At 53.3% G+C, this 16,423-nt stretch overlaps 4 protein-coding genes across 5 annotated transcripts; 3 read left to right on the plus strand and 1 right to left on the minus strand.

Moving 5' to 3' along the window:
* The first annotated feature begins 881 nt into the window (after positions 1-881).
* On the plus strand, positions 882-3,492 carry NCU05273 (Vps52/Sac2 family protein). Its single transcript, XM_956817.2, has 3 exons — positions 882-1,685; positions 1,753-2,147; positions 2,203-3,492. The coding sequence occupies exons 1-3, from the start codon at positions 1,223-1,225 to the stop codon at positions 3,349-3,351; spliced, it is 2,007 nt and encodes a 668-aa protein (XP_961910.2). The 5' UTR covers positions 882-1,222; the 3' UTR covers positions 3,352-3,492.
* On the minus strand, positions 3,353-5,239 carry NCU05272 (TBC domain-containing protein). The gene is made up of 2 exons (XM_956816.2): positions 5,050-5,239; positions 3,353-4,995 (listed from the first exon to the last, which is right to left on the minus strand). Exon 2 carries the CDS (start codon positions 4,827-4,829, stop codon positions 3,591-3,593), a length of 1,239 nt encoding a protein of 412 aa, XP_961909.1. The 5' UTR covers positions 4,830-4,995; positions 5,050-5,239; the 3' UTR covers positions 3,353-3,590.
* An 872-nt stretch (positions 5,240-6,111) lies between these two features.
* On the plus strand, positions 6,112-11,121 carry NCU05271. 2 transcript variants are annotated; one of them, XM_011395850.1, is made up of 6 exons: positions 6,112-6,489; positions 6,818-7,131; positions 7,193-8,317; positions 8,369-8,889; positions 8,943-9,259; positions 9,343-11,121. In XM_011395850.1, exons 2-6 carry the CDS (start codon positions 6,901-6,903, stop codon positions 11,097-11,099), a joined length of 3,951 nt encoding a protein of 1,316 aa, XP_011394152.1. In that variant the 5' UTR covers positions 6,112-6,489; positions 6,818-6,900; the 3' UTR covers positions 11,100-11,121. The 2 variants fall into 2 exon arrangements, with proteins under 2 accessions (XP_011394152.1, XP_011394153.1); XM_011395851.1 differs by having other exon boundaries at positions 6,210-6,489; positions 6,733-7,131.
* An 842-nt stretch (positions 11,122-11,963) lies between these two features.
* NCU05270 (mitochondrial translation initiation factor IF-2) lies at positions 11,964-16,219 on the plus strand. The gene is made up of 4 exons (XM_956634.2): positions 11,964-12,764; positions 12,860-13,375; positions 13,450-15,482; positions 15,567-16,219. The coding sequence occupies exons 1-4, from the start codon at positions 12,252-12,254 to the stop codon at positions 15,811-15,813; spliced, it is 3,309 nt and encodes a 1,102-aa protein (XP_961727.1). The 5' UTR covers positions 11,964-12,251; the 3' UTR covers positions 15,814-16,219.
* Positions 16,220-16,423: the final 204 nt, after the last annotated feature.

A 16,423-nucleotide genomic window follows, 5' to 3' on the forward strand; every position in this document is an offset into this window, starting at 1 on the left:
CACCAGTACCACAGTCCGCAGAGTCAGTTTTTTGCCTCTGAGAGGTTTCAGTTGTTGGAACAAATTGGCCAACCGACGACCCAAGTCTGGGCTTGCTTGCTTGCTTGCTGCATTAACCCTCACTTAACCCTCCTCACGTGCCACATTTTTCAAACCGTACTCACCTCTAACCCTCCAGTCCCTGTCCCCCTTCGCTCCCGCCCACCCTTCCCTTCCATCTTTGGCTGCGTCGGTGTCCTCACTCCATTCAGAAGGTTGTCTGTTACGACTGTTGGGTCCCGTCTGCAGTCAGTCAATCTGCACCTGAGACCAAGATCTCTCTTTTTTTTTTCCCCCCGGCTCTCCTGACTGACCGGTACACAACACAAAGTCGACCCCGCTGTTTAGTTACACGGCAACAAGCTCCCTGACTTGTTTGAGTTTCTCGACCACTGAAGTCAGCATCGAGTGCCTTCACATATAGTTATATGCCTTTACTAGATAGTCTTGAACAATCTTGGCCCCTGGTCGTCTCATGGATGGTCATGACCTAGCCATCCCCTTCTGAGCAAAAAGATCCGAGTACAAAGGGCATGCATCGATGTATGTAGTGTTCTGCACACGCGATCGTGATCGATCTCTCCTCTTGTGGTGTCGCGGAACTGAAGAGGTCACTTCTCCCGCCCCGCCTTACCTACTTCCCTTGTATGTCTGGCTAAAGCGGCCAGGCTAGGCAATATGCGGGAAAGCTCCAATATCTGGCACGGGACCCGCTCGCTGTGAGTGGTGGCGGAGCGAATTAACCAATCAGATTCCATGCATACTCTAGTCTGTAACCCTCACCATCTGGTGGAGGGCAGAGGGCTAGCCTGCCGGCCAGCCTTGTGTCGGGTGCCCTGGACCCAGCTAGGTGCCCGTCGCTGCTGCTGCTGCTGCTGTTGCTGCTGCCAGGCAATTGCTGCTAACTAACTCTCAGGGCATCCATCATTCCACTTCCACTTCCATGCCAAGCCGAGCTGGCGCGCATTCGACGATTCCAAGGGTCTCCTGGAGACCTGACAAACGAAGCTGCGACGGAGAGCGACAACGGAATCGCCCAAGTCCCACGTCTATCGGCATATGACAGAAGACAACGACAACCGTTTCGAGTCCGCCAGCGTGATACATACCTGTCCCATATCAGTTTCCTGCCGCACCAGCATGCCCCTCGCGTCGCCTCGTCTCTGGCGGTGCTTGATTCGCTATGTGGCTTGATCGACGTCCCGGCCAGCATCCAGGAAGCGCAGCTCCTCCGCCGAACAACCGCTCCGTCTCGCCGCTGCCCCAACGTACCAGCTCGCGCGGTCCATATCTTGTCCCCCAGAGGCCTGGACTGAACACGAGAGGGTCTTCTGCATTGTCTCTGGTCTCGAACGACTCGTCGTCTTCCCTCCTCGCCTCGGCCAAGAAAGCCAATGGCTCCTCCTTGAGGCAGTCCTCTACCGTGGACGATGCGCCAGATCCCGAAGAGGTCCTGGCTAGGATTCTAGGCCAGTTTCCCAGTAGCAATACCACACAACAACCGGAGGCGAAGCCGGCCAGCGGCATCACCGAAGATGACCTGGACTTTGACGTTGACTTTGGCAGCTTGACCCTGACTGAGCTCGCCGGCCCTGACGTCAGTTCGCGCCAAGTCGACAACTACGAGCCCCAAAGTGTTCACGATTGTACGATGCCACCTTATTGCTCCTACCGTGTCTTGCTCTCCATCCATGCTTATAAAGTGCTTTCCAGATGAGCGAGACAAGGCCAAATTCGAGGACCTACACCGGTCGATCCGCGCATGCGATGACATCCTGAGCTCCGTTGAATCCAACCTCACCAACTTTCGCAATGACCTAGCTGCTGTGTCAGCCGATATTGAAAGCCTCCAGGCGCGATCCCAAGCTCTTAATGTGAGACTGGAAAACCGAAAGGCTGTAGAAAAGGGTTTGGGACCCTTGGTGGACGAGCTGAGCGTCTCTCCTCTCGTAATAACAACGATTGTCGAAGGTTATATCGACGAAACATGGGTGAAGGTCTTGGCCGAAGTGGACAAGAGAGCCATGGCTCATAAGAAGAATGCGCAACAACCACAGAGCAAAGCCTTGGCTGATGTCGGTCCATTGCTGGAAAAGCTCATCCTAAAGGTAAGGATTGTTGTTGGGATCTGGCAGTTCTGTTTCTAACACATTTTTCTGAAAGGCTATTGAACGCATACGGGACTTCTTGGTTGCGCAAATCAAAGCAATGCGGTCGCCTCATATCAACGCCCAGATCATTCAACAGCAGAATTTCCTCCGGTTCAAGGATCTATTCGCGTTCCTCCAAAAACATCAACCCACACTCGCCGGCGAGATATGCCAGGCGTATATGAACACCATGCGGTGGTATTATTTGAACCAGTTTACCCGCTACAAACAATCGTTGGACAAGCTGAAGCTTCACATTATCGATAAGAACGACGCAATGGGACACGAGGACACCTCGCGAAGAACGACTGTCTTGTCTGGATCCAAGCTCGGAGGCGTGCCCCATGACGCCTTCAGCATCGGCCGAAGGAACGAATTGCTCAAGACTAAGGATCAAATAGCCATGTCATCTTACCTGGCCGACGAAGACCAGACTACACATTATCTTGAGGTTCCGTTCCGCAACTTCAACCTTGCCCTGGTCGACAACGCTACGGCAGAGTACACATTTCTCGTGTCCTTCTTCAGCCCGGCGCTATCGCTTGCGGCTGTCTCGCGTCACTTCAGCTACATCTTTGATCCGACCTTTGCCCTTGGGCAAGTCCTCACCAAGCAGCTTGTGTCGGACACATATGACGGGCTAGGTCTGCTACTATGCGTGCGTCTGAACCAGCACTTTGCCTTTGAATTACAACGGCGCCGAGTTCCTGTTGTAGATGGCTACATTAACGGCACCGCCATGGTGTTGTGGCCACGTCTGCAGAGCGTCATGGACGCCCATTGCGAATCAGTCAAGGCTCTGACTTCTGCGCTCCCTAACAAGGTCGGGTCCGCTTCCCAAGCAAAGACAGCCTCGGCGGCCCCGCACGTCGTCACCCAGCGATTCGGGCAATTCCTTCACGGTGTGCTTGCTCTGAGTACCGAGGCAGGGGATGATGAGCCGATCGTCAGTAGTCTACACAGACTCCGTATCGAGGTGGAGGCGTTCCTGGCCAAGTATAGCCAGGCGCAACTGGGAGCGGATGCGAGGAAACGGGACAGGTTCCTCTATAATAATTACAGCTTGATTTTGACTATCATTAGCGATGTGAGCGGCAAGCTTGCGACGGAACAACAGGACCACTTTGAGTCACTTAAGGCGAGCGTACAAGAGAATATCTAGAGGTTTATGGTATGAGGGCCAATAGTTAGAGAAAATATCTGGTCGGGAAGGTTCCTGCTTTGTACATACAACAGCTTTGGCATAATGAAGTAACTTAATTCTTTTCAAAGAGCTTGACGTCTCGAGTTCTGGGTATCCACGTTTATGACAGTCGTTTCACAGCAATCCTCGCTCTTGGTGGTGTCTACTGCTTTTGCAAGTTCCATTTCCATGATGATGCTCTACTTCACCCCTCACATCTACGTTAACCACCACCGATTCACAACCCCCATGACCCAAGCCATCGGCCCGCCCGGCGCCCTCCTCAGCAATATCGCAATAATACCCACCAAAACCGCCAGCCCCAACGTCCTCACCGGCCTCCTATTCTTCCACATCCACTTCTTTGCCTTGTCCCTCCTCTCCAACCACAGCAACTCCCTCACCTGCCTCTCAAAAAACCTCTTTCCATCCTCCATCGTCTGCCCAGTCGCCCCTTTATTCTTGTCGAACCCCTCTCTCGCCGTCTTGAGCACACTCGACCCCGAAATCCCCCACCGCCAACTCGGCAGCCGCTCAGGCGGATACTTTTCAAACAGCGCCACCGTATCGCCAATCAGCCCTTCCAGATCCAGCGGCTGCGGCAGCTTGGACAGAATCGAATGCAACATCTCGGGCTCGTCCTCGGGCGTCTCAAACAGCTCTTCCCTCCGCGATCGCACGATGGCAGCGAACATGTACACGCTAAACACGGGTTCCCTCGCCAACAAAACGTCGAACAAGCGGGTGATTTCTCCGAGGGTGGTGATGTCGTGCGCGTACATGGTGATCGTCCCGGACAAGGCGAAAAAGGGTTCGGTGCCTGATAGGTGTCGCCACAATGGCGGGTCGGATACCCTTAGGATGTCGGGGATGAGGCGCAGTTGGGCGATGGCTGCTTGGAGGTTGGGAAGCATGAAGTCGCGGATGCGAAGGGCGGAGAGACGGGCGAGTGCGGGCGAGCGCAGGTGGGCAGGGAGGACGAGTAAGAGGACTTGGGAGATGTCGTGGTAGCCTTGGAAGTAGTGGAGGTAGGGATGCCGGCGGAGGACGGAGAGGATGAGCGAGGAGAGAAGGGATTTTTGGAGGGAGCGCGCGGAGTCCGAGGTGTGGGAGGGGTAGTAGGTGAAGGACCGGTCGACGTCGAGTTGGACTTGGTCTTCGTCTTGGTGTGGGGGAAGGGATTCCCATGAGGAGTAGGAGGAGGAGGAGGAGTCTTCGTCGAAAGGTTTTGGGGGAAGGCCGAGGAGGATGGGCCATGCTTGTTGACGAAGTTCGTCGGTTAGGAAACCCCCTCGAGATTCGGCGAGGTCACGGAGTTTGGTGAGGTCTCGTTGGGAACATGCTGTGAGAATGGCGGCTTCCTTTTCGGTGAAGAATGGGTCGATGATGACTTTCTCGTCCTTCTCTGAAAGAGAGTCACCGCTTTCACTTGAGCTGCCGCTGTCCATCTGTGACATTTTGACGGAGTCTCTAACTGGACCGGGACTGGTTGGTGACTGGAACAGTCAAGTTGGTGCCTGGTACTACCTAGGTATTTAAGGTCTCGAAAATAGAATGAAGACCTCAAGACCTGAGCTCATCCAGATCTAGAATAGAAATTTTGCGTGTTTCGTAATATTGGACCTGTATTTCGGTTAGTACTCTGCCCCTGAGAGAAAAGATAGGTAGGAGTCTTACCTATGCAACTGCTGACAGCGAGACAAGGTGAGTCTGTCAACGTTGAATCAGTGACGTCGTTGTGAGTATTTGGCTCGTTCGGTTATGCTTATATATGACCAGATGGTTAGAACTCAAATGGTGATGCTGTATCTGGCTGTGGAGAGTTGGGCTTCCAGGTCTGGACATGTGATGGATGCCCGTTGTTGACTTTGGGCGAGGTTGTAGGTATGTATCCATGTACAGGGCAGTTAGGCTAGGTTGAGATTATAGGGCATCCATGCTAAGAGAACTGTTAGCGTTGAGAGGAGCCCTCCAGTGCAGCACAGGCAACGTGCACCTGTGTCATAGGGCGAGTGGTGTCGTGGACAGTGGATCAGGCGCCGTAAGAGAGGACAGCCCGAGATCCAAGGTTCCGCGGTTGCCGATAAACCTTAACTGCCCGGACTGCTGCCCTGCGCCTGCCCTATCGATGCCGTACATCTCAGGTCTTCCATCAATGGTGTCCGGTCTGTAAGAACAAAGACGTGATCTCCATTCCATACCTCTGAGCGGGAATGGCTCTCGTATGTACATACCCTAGGTAGAGAGGTACTTCATTTCTGCCCTGGTACGTCTCGCGGCTGCTATAGCAACCCAACCCAATGGGGCGGGCGCGGAACGTGAGAATTGTGTCTTGGACGCTGGTCCATCTCGGGCTGCAGCAATTGCCTTAGCTCGCCTCGCTTGAATCTTTTATTTCTTCTTGGGGTTTTAGACCCTGTCCATGAACCATTCTCGTCCATCACGATCTCTCACGTTCGGTACTACATTTGAGATTGGGGTCACAGCATTGTCACCTCCAATTCTTAGAGGTTCAGTTGTTTACATGTTAATGCCTGCCGAAGGATGGAAGGAAGGCACCTCACGAAAACAGTCAAACTCACCCGCCTGCTTAAAGTTGCCCTGCCCCACCACTATCTAGCCGCCTGGAGTTTTCATTACTTCCACTTCTGCCTCAGATAGAGTACCTACCTATGGTAGGTACCTACACTAACAACACAGCTTCTACCATATTCACCCCCCCACCTTCAACCTTCCATCAATCTCTGTCAACATGAATACCTAAGGTAGTAATCTATCAACACTTCAGCCGGTCAGTTGTCGATAGTGCAGAATCGGGACTTCGCTGTCTGTTTTCTCTTTCTGCTACACACCAGGTGTTTGTTTCCCGGGTTACTGCCGCTTCTTTGCACTGCGGCAGCTACTGTCCATACCTACAAATAGACGGCGACATCTCATCGTCTTTCCACAGACCTCTTGCCGTAGGTAGGTATTCTGGTTGCGGTGGTAAAGCGGCCACTGCCTGGGTAGATAGAGGTGCCTACCATTGGCAACGCTCACTTGCTCCCACCTGCCTGTTTACTACTACACTTAGTATGTCTGTGCAGCCTGAAGAGGTGGTACAACCTACAGCCCAAGGTGAGTCGATACTTCATGACATCTTATATTCCCGCCTTTTTGTTGGGGTCCTCCGTCTGCTTTTGTTCACTGAGACTTGCGCCTGCTTGTTCTCTGCAGCTGCCTTTTTTGCTACTCTATTTCTTTGTTTTGTTTTATTTATTTTCTTTTCTTTTTCCCTGCTCGAGGTACCTACTCAACACTCCGCTGCTCTTTTCCATTAAACCCAAGAATTTTCTCCATTGACATTCATGTCCTCATTAGAATAGCCTCAGATCAACATATCGTTATCTGAGAGGCCCTTGGCCCAAAAATATACATTTCAACCAGAAACTAACCCCTTCGCTAGGCTGACTTCTGCACATTTCCGAGCCGGCCGACCCGTGACAGAGTACATCCTACTGAAGCGCTGATCAGCCTAATTCCACCAACATGGCTACCTTCAGAACCAATGTCCTCCGCAATGGCGAATGGGTCACCGAGACAGTCAACATTCAGACCATTTTCAAGGCAAAGTCTGCGCAAGGCCCAAAGAGAGCAGAGCAGACTGAAACTCCAGTATGCGGACTACTCACAAGGACCGTGGCGGACAGCCAAATGCTGAAGTCGGTGCTGCCCGTAAGGCTCAGATCGCCTCATCACAACGATGTTGCCTTCATAGGTGTAAGTTGTTGAAAAATCAAGGTTCTAGACTTTGGTTGACGGGACTGACCTGTTCTACCAGCATCGTTCCGTCCAAATCCGTGAATTTCAAAGCAACGGCCAGTTCCGAGACATACTCTTCCGCAGATTCCCACATAATATTCGCAACGCCTGTGTGGTCGGCTCTTTCGACATTCCGGATGGCGTCGACGACCTTAACCCTGCCATGGACATCGAACCCCCCGTGAAGATGGAGGACCAGGACGTAGACTTGTCGCCCCCGTCTGCTTCGACATCTCAGCTGCCGCCCCAGTTGCTTGCATTGGCTATGGAAAATGCCGATGTCGTGTTTCTCTGGATTGGCCCAGGGGCCGACGGTCGACCCGAGTTTTACAGCTCTACCCAATTCTTGTTTAGACGGCCTCCACAGTTTCTGAACGGTAATCTTGGAGCTCACATGGCTGTAGATCCAAGCTCGCGATATATGGCCCTGAGTAGCTATCACGGTCTCTTTGCCGTAGGTGAGCTCGAGTCTCTCGCCAATTTCACTCAACCACAAGACGAAAACAATGTGGAGATTGTCAAAAGCTGGCGATTGCGGAGCGTTCAAGGCGTGATACAAAGCCTCACCTTTCTGTACCCACGGCCAGAAGACAAGGATCACATCATTCTTCTGCTCATTGTCGTCAACAGTGGCAAATCAAGAATGGTTATTTACGAGTGGACATTGGGAGATGACCTCGCCACTGTCTTTGCCGAAGAGAAGCGTGGCCATCGGTTGCCGGTCGAAAACCAAATGCCTCAACTTCTCATTCCCTTGACTGTTGGATCAGCTTTCATCGCCATTTCTCCAGAACAGGTTGCTGTGTGCACCGAGTGCTTGCACGGCCCGCCCAGATTCGATACTTTGGAGCTTGAGGCACCTCCGAAAAGCCCAAATTACTATGGTACCGGAAAACCTTTGTGGACAGCCTGGGATAGGCCTTATAGATTGCCACGTTATCTCAAAGGCAAAGATTGCTTATACCTTGCCAGAGAAGACGGCATTGTTGTCTACATCGAAGTCGATGAAGATCATGCGTTGGAGCGCTCGACCTTCATTGACGCCTTCAAATGCAATATATCGTCGGCATTCGCTTACTTGTTTGATCAGTACGCAGATGTTCTCGTGCTGGGCAGCGATAACGGCACGGGGAGTGTTTGGAAGGTTTGCAAAAAGCAGCCTCGCCTTTGGTGTCCTTGACTGACGTTACTGTAGATCCCCCCACGAGACCACCCATTGCGGATAGGCACCTTACCTAGTGGTGCCCCCACCCTAGATTTCGCGACGACTGATAGTCCTTCTTCAGGAGAAAAGGTTCCTGACCCCTTTGGAACGAGCATTGCACCGTCGAATGACGGGCAGCTTAGATCACCTGATAGGATATTTGCGGCCTCTGGTCATGGACTGACAGGTTGCATCACTGAATACCGGCATGGACTTAGAGCAGACATTGGATTGGAGCTCGAACTTGAGGAGGGGCTGAAACAAGCCTGGCTTCTTAACTTCTCCAATACACATGGGCGTTACGACCTGTTGTGGACTACGCCTACTCGGTCGAAGGTTTGGCAATTGCCAGATGATTTTTCAGAACTAATAGATCCGGAACCCGACCAGGTCCTCTACGACTTGTCTTCGCCCACTTTGGCTGTGGCGCAGGTAAACGGGGTTACTGTCCAAGTGACCACCGCCTCCATCACACTTTTCAAGAACGAGGCCCAGTCGCATGCAGACGAGTGGTACGAAGCTCCCAAGCCCACGGGTATGAGTTATGCTAAAAAAAATCTTACAGGACCCGATTGTCTTTTGACAAGCTTCTGCCAGATCAGTCGCAGGTATCAGTGTCGGACGCTTGCGTTACGGATGACTGGATCACAGTCTCAACGCATGTTGGGCCACAGTTCAGAATTTACAGTTTCAAGTTCTATGATACAGCAGTTGTTTCTCAAATCCAGTTCGACGTACCTGGGGACGTGACCTCGCTACATCACAGCCAAAACCTTGGGATCATTGTCGGTCTTTGGAAGGACGGACGTCCATATTTGCTCATCCGTTCCCCAACAACTGAAACAGCCACACAAGATATCGAGGAGATTGATATTACAGAACGTAAGGTTGACCCAGCACACCTGGGCCAGCACAATCCCATGCTGCCTCCTGCTTTGGTTTCCATTATACTGATGTGTTCATAGGACTTGTGACATCGGCTGGATTTACCGGATATCGAGATGACGTGCCTCTCAAAGCAATCGGGAGCATCGCTTCTGTCAATAACGCAATACTTCTAGGAACCAGAGGCGGAGAGCTCATTCACATTTCGAAGGAGTGGAAGGGTACTACAATGGCCTACTACCAACAACTCGGACTGACCGCGGTGAATGTGACTGCGGCCCGGCATTCTCTGACCGCGAGACCGAGAGTGCTGGTCTCCTGCGATCAAGCCTTGATTGAAGTACGACTCGATGAGCATGGACCGAATGGCTCTGTCCATGACTTGGCAAAATATCGTGTCATGCCTGTCAACGCGGGCGATCTTGGTGCTCCTCTACCACTTGTAGAGTACGGCGTGGCAATCGATATTCCATGCGCAAGTGAAGGATTTACCCCTATCCTCATGTTGGCGGGGTCGAGCGCAATCATTGCCGAGCTACACCAGGAGCCTGGTCCAGCTCATCGATATATCACGATTGGAAAGACACCAGTCAAGACGTTCTTCTCACCCAACCTACGTTGCCTGGTGGTTGGTGTTAATGAGGAGGGAAACAAGTCGACGCTGATGTTCATGGATCCTGACACAGGAAAGGACATCGGAAGACCGAGCCACAAAGCAGGAACTCCTGTTCAGTATATTGTGGGGCTGGGTAAACCTGACGACCGAATCCATGGTCTGGCCGAGTGGGAGTACAAGAAGAACAACGGGACGTGGCGCTATCTCCTTGTTGGTACCAAACAAGGCCAGCTCATTATTGTGTCGACGGAAAAGGAGCCATCGAACGGGGACCACCCACCTTCGATAAAATACTGGACGCGATTTAAGAAAAACTGCGATGGACCGGTCTACTCAGTAATAGGACATGAGGAGAGCGTGATCTATTGTGTCGACCAGATAGTCCACTGGGATGTGCTGGACCCTGTCGAGAAAAAGCTGAAGCCACGCAAATTATGTGACTTGGGCTCGTTGGCTCTGGAGCTTCACATCTCCGGGACTAAGATTCTTGCCCTGACGTGGGACGGTTCACTCCAGATGATCGACCCGGCGCTTGACGACGTCATTGAGAACTCTGCAACACTCGAGTTCCACGATCCTCGCAATGTTGTACCAACGTCGTCGATGCAAATTGGAAGCAATGTATTCCTGGTGGCAGATAAAGACCGTGGCGTGGGCGGTCTTTGGCAATGGTCCAGAACACCAGGAACCCATAACTGGGCTGAGTTCAGGGTGCTCTTCGAGGGGACGCTTCCTGTCAGTATCAGGAAGTTCCGGCGCGGCAGGACACGGCCAACGTGGGAGCAAGGAGCCTGGAACGCACCCAAGTACGGCCGGCTCATTAGCACACCGAACGATGCCGAGATGTTGGGAATAGCCATGGACGGCACCATGTATCACTTTACGCTGCTTGATCAGCACGCATTGCGTCTGTTGCGATTCATTGTCAACTTGTATAACCTCAGGGGGAAGAGAGACGAGGAAAGGCTGCTGCACGCGGAGCCGAACCTGGGTCCCACTGAGCCGTCGCATGTGGATGGTGATGTGCTGAAGACACTCTTGGATGCGGAAGTCTTGCAAGAGCTGATCAACACGGAGGAGCTGTTGGCGCGGTTCAAGAGCCTGTTGGATAAGTTGGATGGAGGCAAACATACTGCTGAGTGGATGGGCGAGGGCACTGCGGACCAGTATTTTGAACTGGCGTATAACGTGTTGATGTATTATCTTAGGCAAGTTTACTAAGTGCTTGGAATTCTAAGGCGGGGGGGGGGGGGGGGGGGAAGGGCAAGATACACTGGTAATAAACGGACGTGTGATCCAGTGTCGGCCTACAAGCCGTCCTGATGAATGCCTTGGTGGTGTAGCTACAGCATAATAGAAAAGCGAATAAAGAATATCACTAGCAACATCTGGTTAATGAAATACCCATTATGACAAGGTGAGGGAGTTGGCCTGCCCCCTTGGATGGAATATCGCACAAAATACACCAAAGTGGTAGAAAGTAAATACAGAAATTAGCCCAGCAAGTGCCCCACTTGTGCCTTAACAAGCAGGTGCCCCGCATTCTGCACCAACGAGTCGGTCACTGTACTTGTACGCGGGAGTGCAGGAGCTTCCACTTCTTTTTCACCACTGCACTGTACTGTACTGTATTTGTCTTGACTGCTGTCTCCAACAGTCTGTGCAGTGTCAAGTCAAGGGCTTGGTCAAAGCGACACCTCCTGGCTCCGGCACAAGTAAAAAAAAAAGTTTGGAGTGGCGATCCTTGTCTGGATTTTTCTGCTGAATCGAGACTCCTTTGACTTTGCGACTTCGACTACTTGGGATTGAGTTAGAGAACGGGACATGATTGCCGTTTTTTGACCGTAGACGGAGACAATACCAAACACTTTATACGGGTTGAAAGAAAGCGCATAGGCAGACGGTGTAAGTACAGGTACTGAGATAGGTACGTACCTGACCTCTATATAGTGTAGCAACAAACCAGAGCGGGATTCGATACAAAGAACAACGAAAGAAAAAAAAAAGATCCACGGTGCCAAGTACCTACAGTACCATCGATCCACTCTGCAGCACCACCACCGAAAAGTGATACAAGTGACAAGCCCTATCCCGTCGACAAGGGGGGACCTACAGCACCAAAAAAAGTACGCCGCCTGCCTTCTTTAGCAGCCAGCCATATCGCATATAACGGCCCAGTAGCCCCAGTCGGCCGCCCCACGAACCCACCACCAGAACCACCTAGCGAGCAACGAGGTCTTCACCCGGACTTCGACTTTCGTCACAAGGAGAGAAGGAGAGCCCATCAGGATCCTCTCCCCCGCCCATCCTACCGACGACATCCCCGCCTCAAGGTATTCCCCGGTCGACTACCAACAGTCCAGTTAGCCCAACATGGCGCCCAAGAAGAAGGGAAACAAGAAGGCCAACGATGACTGGGAGGCCGAGCTGGGCGAGTCCATCGCCCCCGTCAACAACAACGGCGCCGATGCTGCTGCCGCCTCTCCCGCTGCCGCCGACGACGAGGCCGCTTCCGGTGGTGGCGGTCTGATGGAGAGAATGCGCAAGGCCAAGGAGAAGCGCAAGAAGAAGGGTCTTGCCGACGACTGGGAGGCTGAGCTGGGCGAAGACGCTCCCGGCGCCGAGAAGCCCGCTGCCGCCGAGCCCGTCCCCGATCTGTCGGCCAAGGTCGCCGAGGAGGCCAACCTCGACGACGAGTTCGCTCTCCCCGAGAAGAAGGGCAAGGGTGGCAAGGGCAAGCAGCAGCAGCAGCAACAGAAGGCTGCTCCCGCCGCCGCCGCCAAGAAGGACGAGGATGCTGCCGATGAGGATGGCCCTAGGGTGTTGACCAAGGCCGAGAAGGAGAAGCTCAAGAAGGAGCGTGAGAAGCAGCGCAAGAAGGAGCAGGTGAGTACCCAGTCATTATCACTATTACCCACTAATGACTATACATACATCAGACACAAACGGAAGACTAACAACAACTTCTTTTCACTAAACAGGCTGCTGCTAAGAAGAAGGGCACCACACCCGCCGCCGCCGCCAAGGCCGAGCCCGCAAAGGAGGAGAAGAAGGCCGAAACCCCCAGCCCCGTCTCGACCCCCGCTTCCACTCCCGCCCCCGAAGCCGCCGCCGGTGGCAAGAAGAAGAAGCTCCCCGCCCACCTGCTCGCCCTCCAGAAGCAGCAGGAGGAGCTGCGCCGTCGCCAAGAGGAGGAGGCTAGGCTCCTCGCCGAGGAGAAGGCCAGGATAGAGGAGGAGGAGCGCGCCGCTGCCGAGGAGGCCAAGCGCAAGGAGGAGGAGCGCGCCCGCAAGAAGGAGAAGGAGAAGCAGAGGATCGAGCAGCTCAAGAAGGAGGGCAAGTTCATGACCAAGGCCCAGAAGGAGGAGAAGGCCCGCAACGAGAGGAAGCTGCAGCAGATGTTGGCGGCCGGTATCAAGGTCAACGCGCTCGAGGGTGAAGAGTCCAAGAAGAAGCCTGTCTACGACGACAAGAAGAAGAGGGCTGCTAACAAGAAGGTGAGTCTGTCCGGGATTCTTGCTACAATTACGGTATACTATGGACGGCGCTAACCAGTGTCTACTTGCTACAGAAGGACGAGGAAAAGGCTCTCGCCGAGGCCGCTGAGCGCGCAAGACTCGCCGCTGAGGCTCTGGTCAAGGAGCAAGAGGAGAAGGCCCGCATCGAGCGCGAGAAGGCCGAGAAGGAGGCTGCTGCCAAGGCTGAGGCCGCCAAGGCCGCCGCTGAGGACAGCGTCGACGAGGACTGGGAGGCCGCTGTTGCCTCTGACAAGGAGGATGTCAAGGACAGCTGGGACGCCGACTCCGACGAGGAGGAGGAGACCAAGAAGGAAGAGACCAAGAAGGAGGCTTCTAAGCCCGCCGCGGCCAACGGCAAGACTCAGGCCAAGAAGGAGGAGTCCGAGTCCGAGTCCGAGTCTGAGGAGGAATCTGAAGAGGAATCTTCTGAAGACGAGGAGGCTACCGCCAGGGAACTGGAGGAGGCCCGGAGGAAGAAGGAGGCTGCCGAGCGCCGCGAGAAGGCTCACCAGGCCGCTCTGGCTGCCAGGTCTGCGGACAACCTCCGCTCGCCTATTTGCTGTATTCTTGGTCACGTCGATACTGGTAAGACGAAGCTGCTCGACAAGATTCGTCAGACCAACGTCCAGGAGGGTGAAGCCGGTGGTATCACTCAGCAGATTGGTGCCACTTACTTCCCCGTTGAGGCCATCAAGCAGAAGACGCACGTCGTCAACAGGGACGGCAAGTTCGAGTTCAAGGTTCCCGGTCTTCTTATCATCGATACCCCCGGTCACGAGTCTTTCTCCAACTTGCGTTCGCGTGGTTCTTCGCTCTGCAACATCGCCATCTTGGTTGTCGATATCATGCACGGTCTCGAACCCCAGACTCTCGAGTCCATGAGACTGCTCCGTGAGAGGAAGACGCCCTTCATCGTCGCTCTCAACAAGATCGATCGTCTTTACGGCTGGAAGAAGATCGAGAACAACGGCTTCCAGGAGTCGTTGGCCCTCCAGAACAAGGCTGTCCAGAACGAGTTCAAGAACCGTCTCGAGCAGACCAAGCTCGCCTTCGCCGAGCAGGGTTTCAACTCGGAGCTCTTCTACCAGAACAAGTCCATGGCCAAATACGTCTCCTTGGTCCCCACCTCTGCCCACACCGGCGAGGGTATCCCCGACATGTTGAAGCTCATTGTCCAGCTTACCCAGGAGCGCATGGTTGGCTCTCTCATGTACCTCTCCGAGGTCCAGGCTACCGTTCTCGAAGTCAAGGCCATCGAGGGTTTCGGTATGACCATCGATGTCATTCTCACCAACGGTATCCTCAGGGAAGGTGACCGCATTATCCTATGTGGTACAGAAGGCGTCATCAAAACCAATATCAGAGCCCTGCTCACGCCCGCGCCGCTCAGGGAACTGCGCCTCAAGTCGCAGTACGTTCACAATAAGGAAGTCAAGGCCGCTTTGGGTGTCAAGATCTCTGCCCCCGGCCTCGAGGGTGCCATTGCCGGTTCCCGTCTGCTTGTCGTCGGCCCCGACGACGACGAGGACGATCTCGAGGACGAGGTCGAGGCTGATCTCGCCTCGCTCTTCAGCCGTGTCGAAAAGTCCGGCCGCGGTGTCTCCGTCCAGGCCTCCACCCTTGGTTCGCTCGAGGCCTTGCTCGACTTCCTCAAGGAGTGCAAGATCCCCGTCGCCAACGTCGGTATCGGTCCCGTCTACAAGCGTGATGTCATGCAGTGCGGTATCATGTTGGAGAAGGCTCCCGATTATGCCGTCATGCTCTGCTTCGATGTTAAGGTCGACAAGGAAGCGCAGGAGTATGCCGATCAGCAGGGCGTCAAGATCTTCACTGCCGACATCATCTACCACTTGTTCGACTCGTTCACCAAGCACATGGATGAGCTGCTCGAGAAAAAGAAGGAGGAGTCCAAGCTCCTCGCTGTCTTCCCTTGCGTGCTCGCTCCCGTTGCCGTCTTCAACAAGTCTGGTCCCATTGTTATCGGTGTCGATGTCGTGGAGGGTCAGTTGAAGATCAACACGCCCATTTCCGCCGTCAAGACGAACCCCGTTACTGGCGCTAGGGAGGTCATCGATCTCGGTAGAGTGTATGTTCCTCCTTTTTTTTTTCCCTTTCACCCCATGATCCTCCTCTCCATGACATGATCACTAACTGATTCATGCAAATGTAGTACCTCCATCGAGCGCGACCACAAGCAGATCCCCGTCTGCAAAAAGGGTCAACCTTCCGTCGCCATCAAGATTGAAATGGGCGGCAACCAGCCCACGTACGGCCGTCATCTAGAGGAGAAGGACATGCTCTACTCCAAGATCTCGCGTGCCTCGATCAACTGCCTCAAGGAGTTTTACCGCAAAGACGTGACCAACGACGAGTGGCAGCTGATTATCAAGTTGAAGCCCATGTTTGACATTGCTTAAACCAACAACCACTATCTAAGTGGTAGGTAGGTAAGTAGGTCAGAGGTGGGAAGGTGGAGACCGTTGGGGGAAGCAGAAGATGGGGATTTTATTATCATCATGGTCATGGTCAAAAGGCATACATGGACATGAGCATGGACATGGACATGGATAAAAATGAGAATGGAGAATGAATGATGCCACATGGATGGTGGAGGGGGAGGTATTGGTGGGGGAGGCATAGGAATATAGGCAAGGCAGGGAATGGAAACACAAAATTACTGCATTGCTGGTTGATGGATCGATGGATGATGGTCTTGGGAAATTATAGTATGTCTTGTCTGTATGTACGTTTATGAAGGTTTGTTTTCTTAGTTGCACTAGTAGGTATCATAAAAGGATGTTTGATTTGATGGGTTAGTAGTTACTTGTACTGGTCCTGTTCGTTCCCATTCGTCGTCATCGTAGTCGTCGTAGTCGTCGTCGTCGTCGTCGTCGTCGTCGTTGTCGTCGTTGGTGATGCATGTCGTGATAAAACCAACCGGTTCGACGATAAGAGAGGTAGGTACACATGTAGTGAAAGTCCAGTCAGCCAGCCCACACTCTAATAAAATGGGAGAACTGAAGTTAG

This window comes from Neurospora crassa, linkage group IV (assembly GCF_000182925.2).
Source record: "Neurospora crassa OR74A linkage group IV, whole genome shotgun sequence".
NCBI lineage: Eukaryota > Fungi > Ascomycota > Sordariomycetes > Sordariales > Sordariaceae > Neurospora > Neurospora crassa.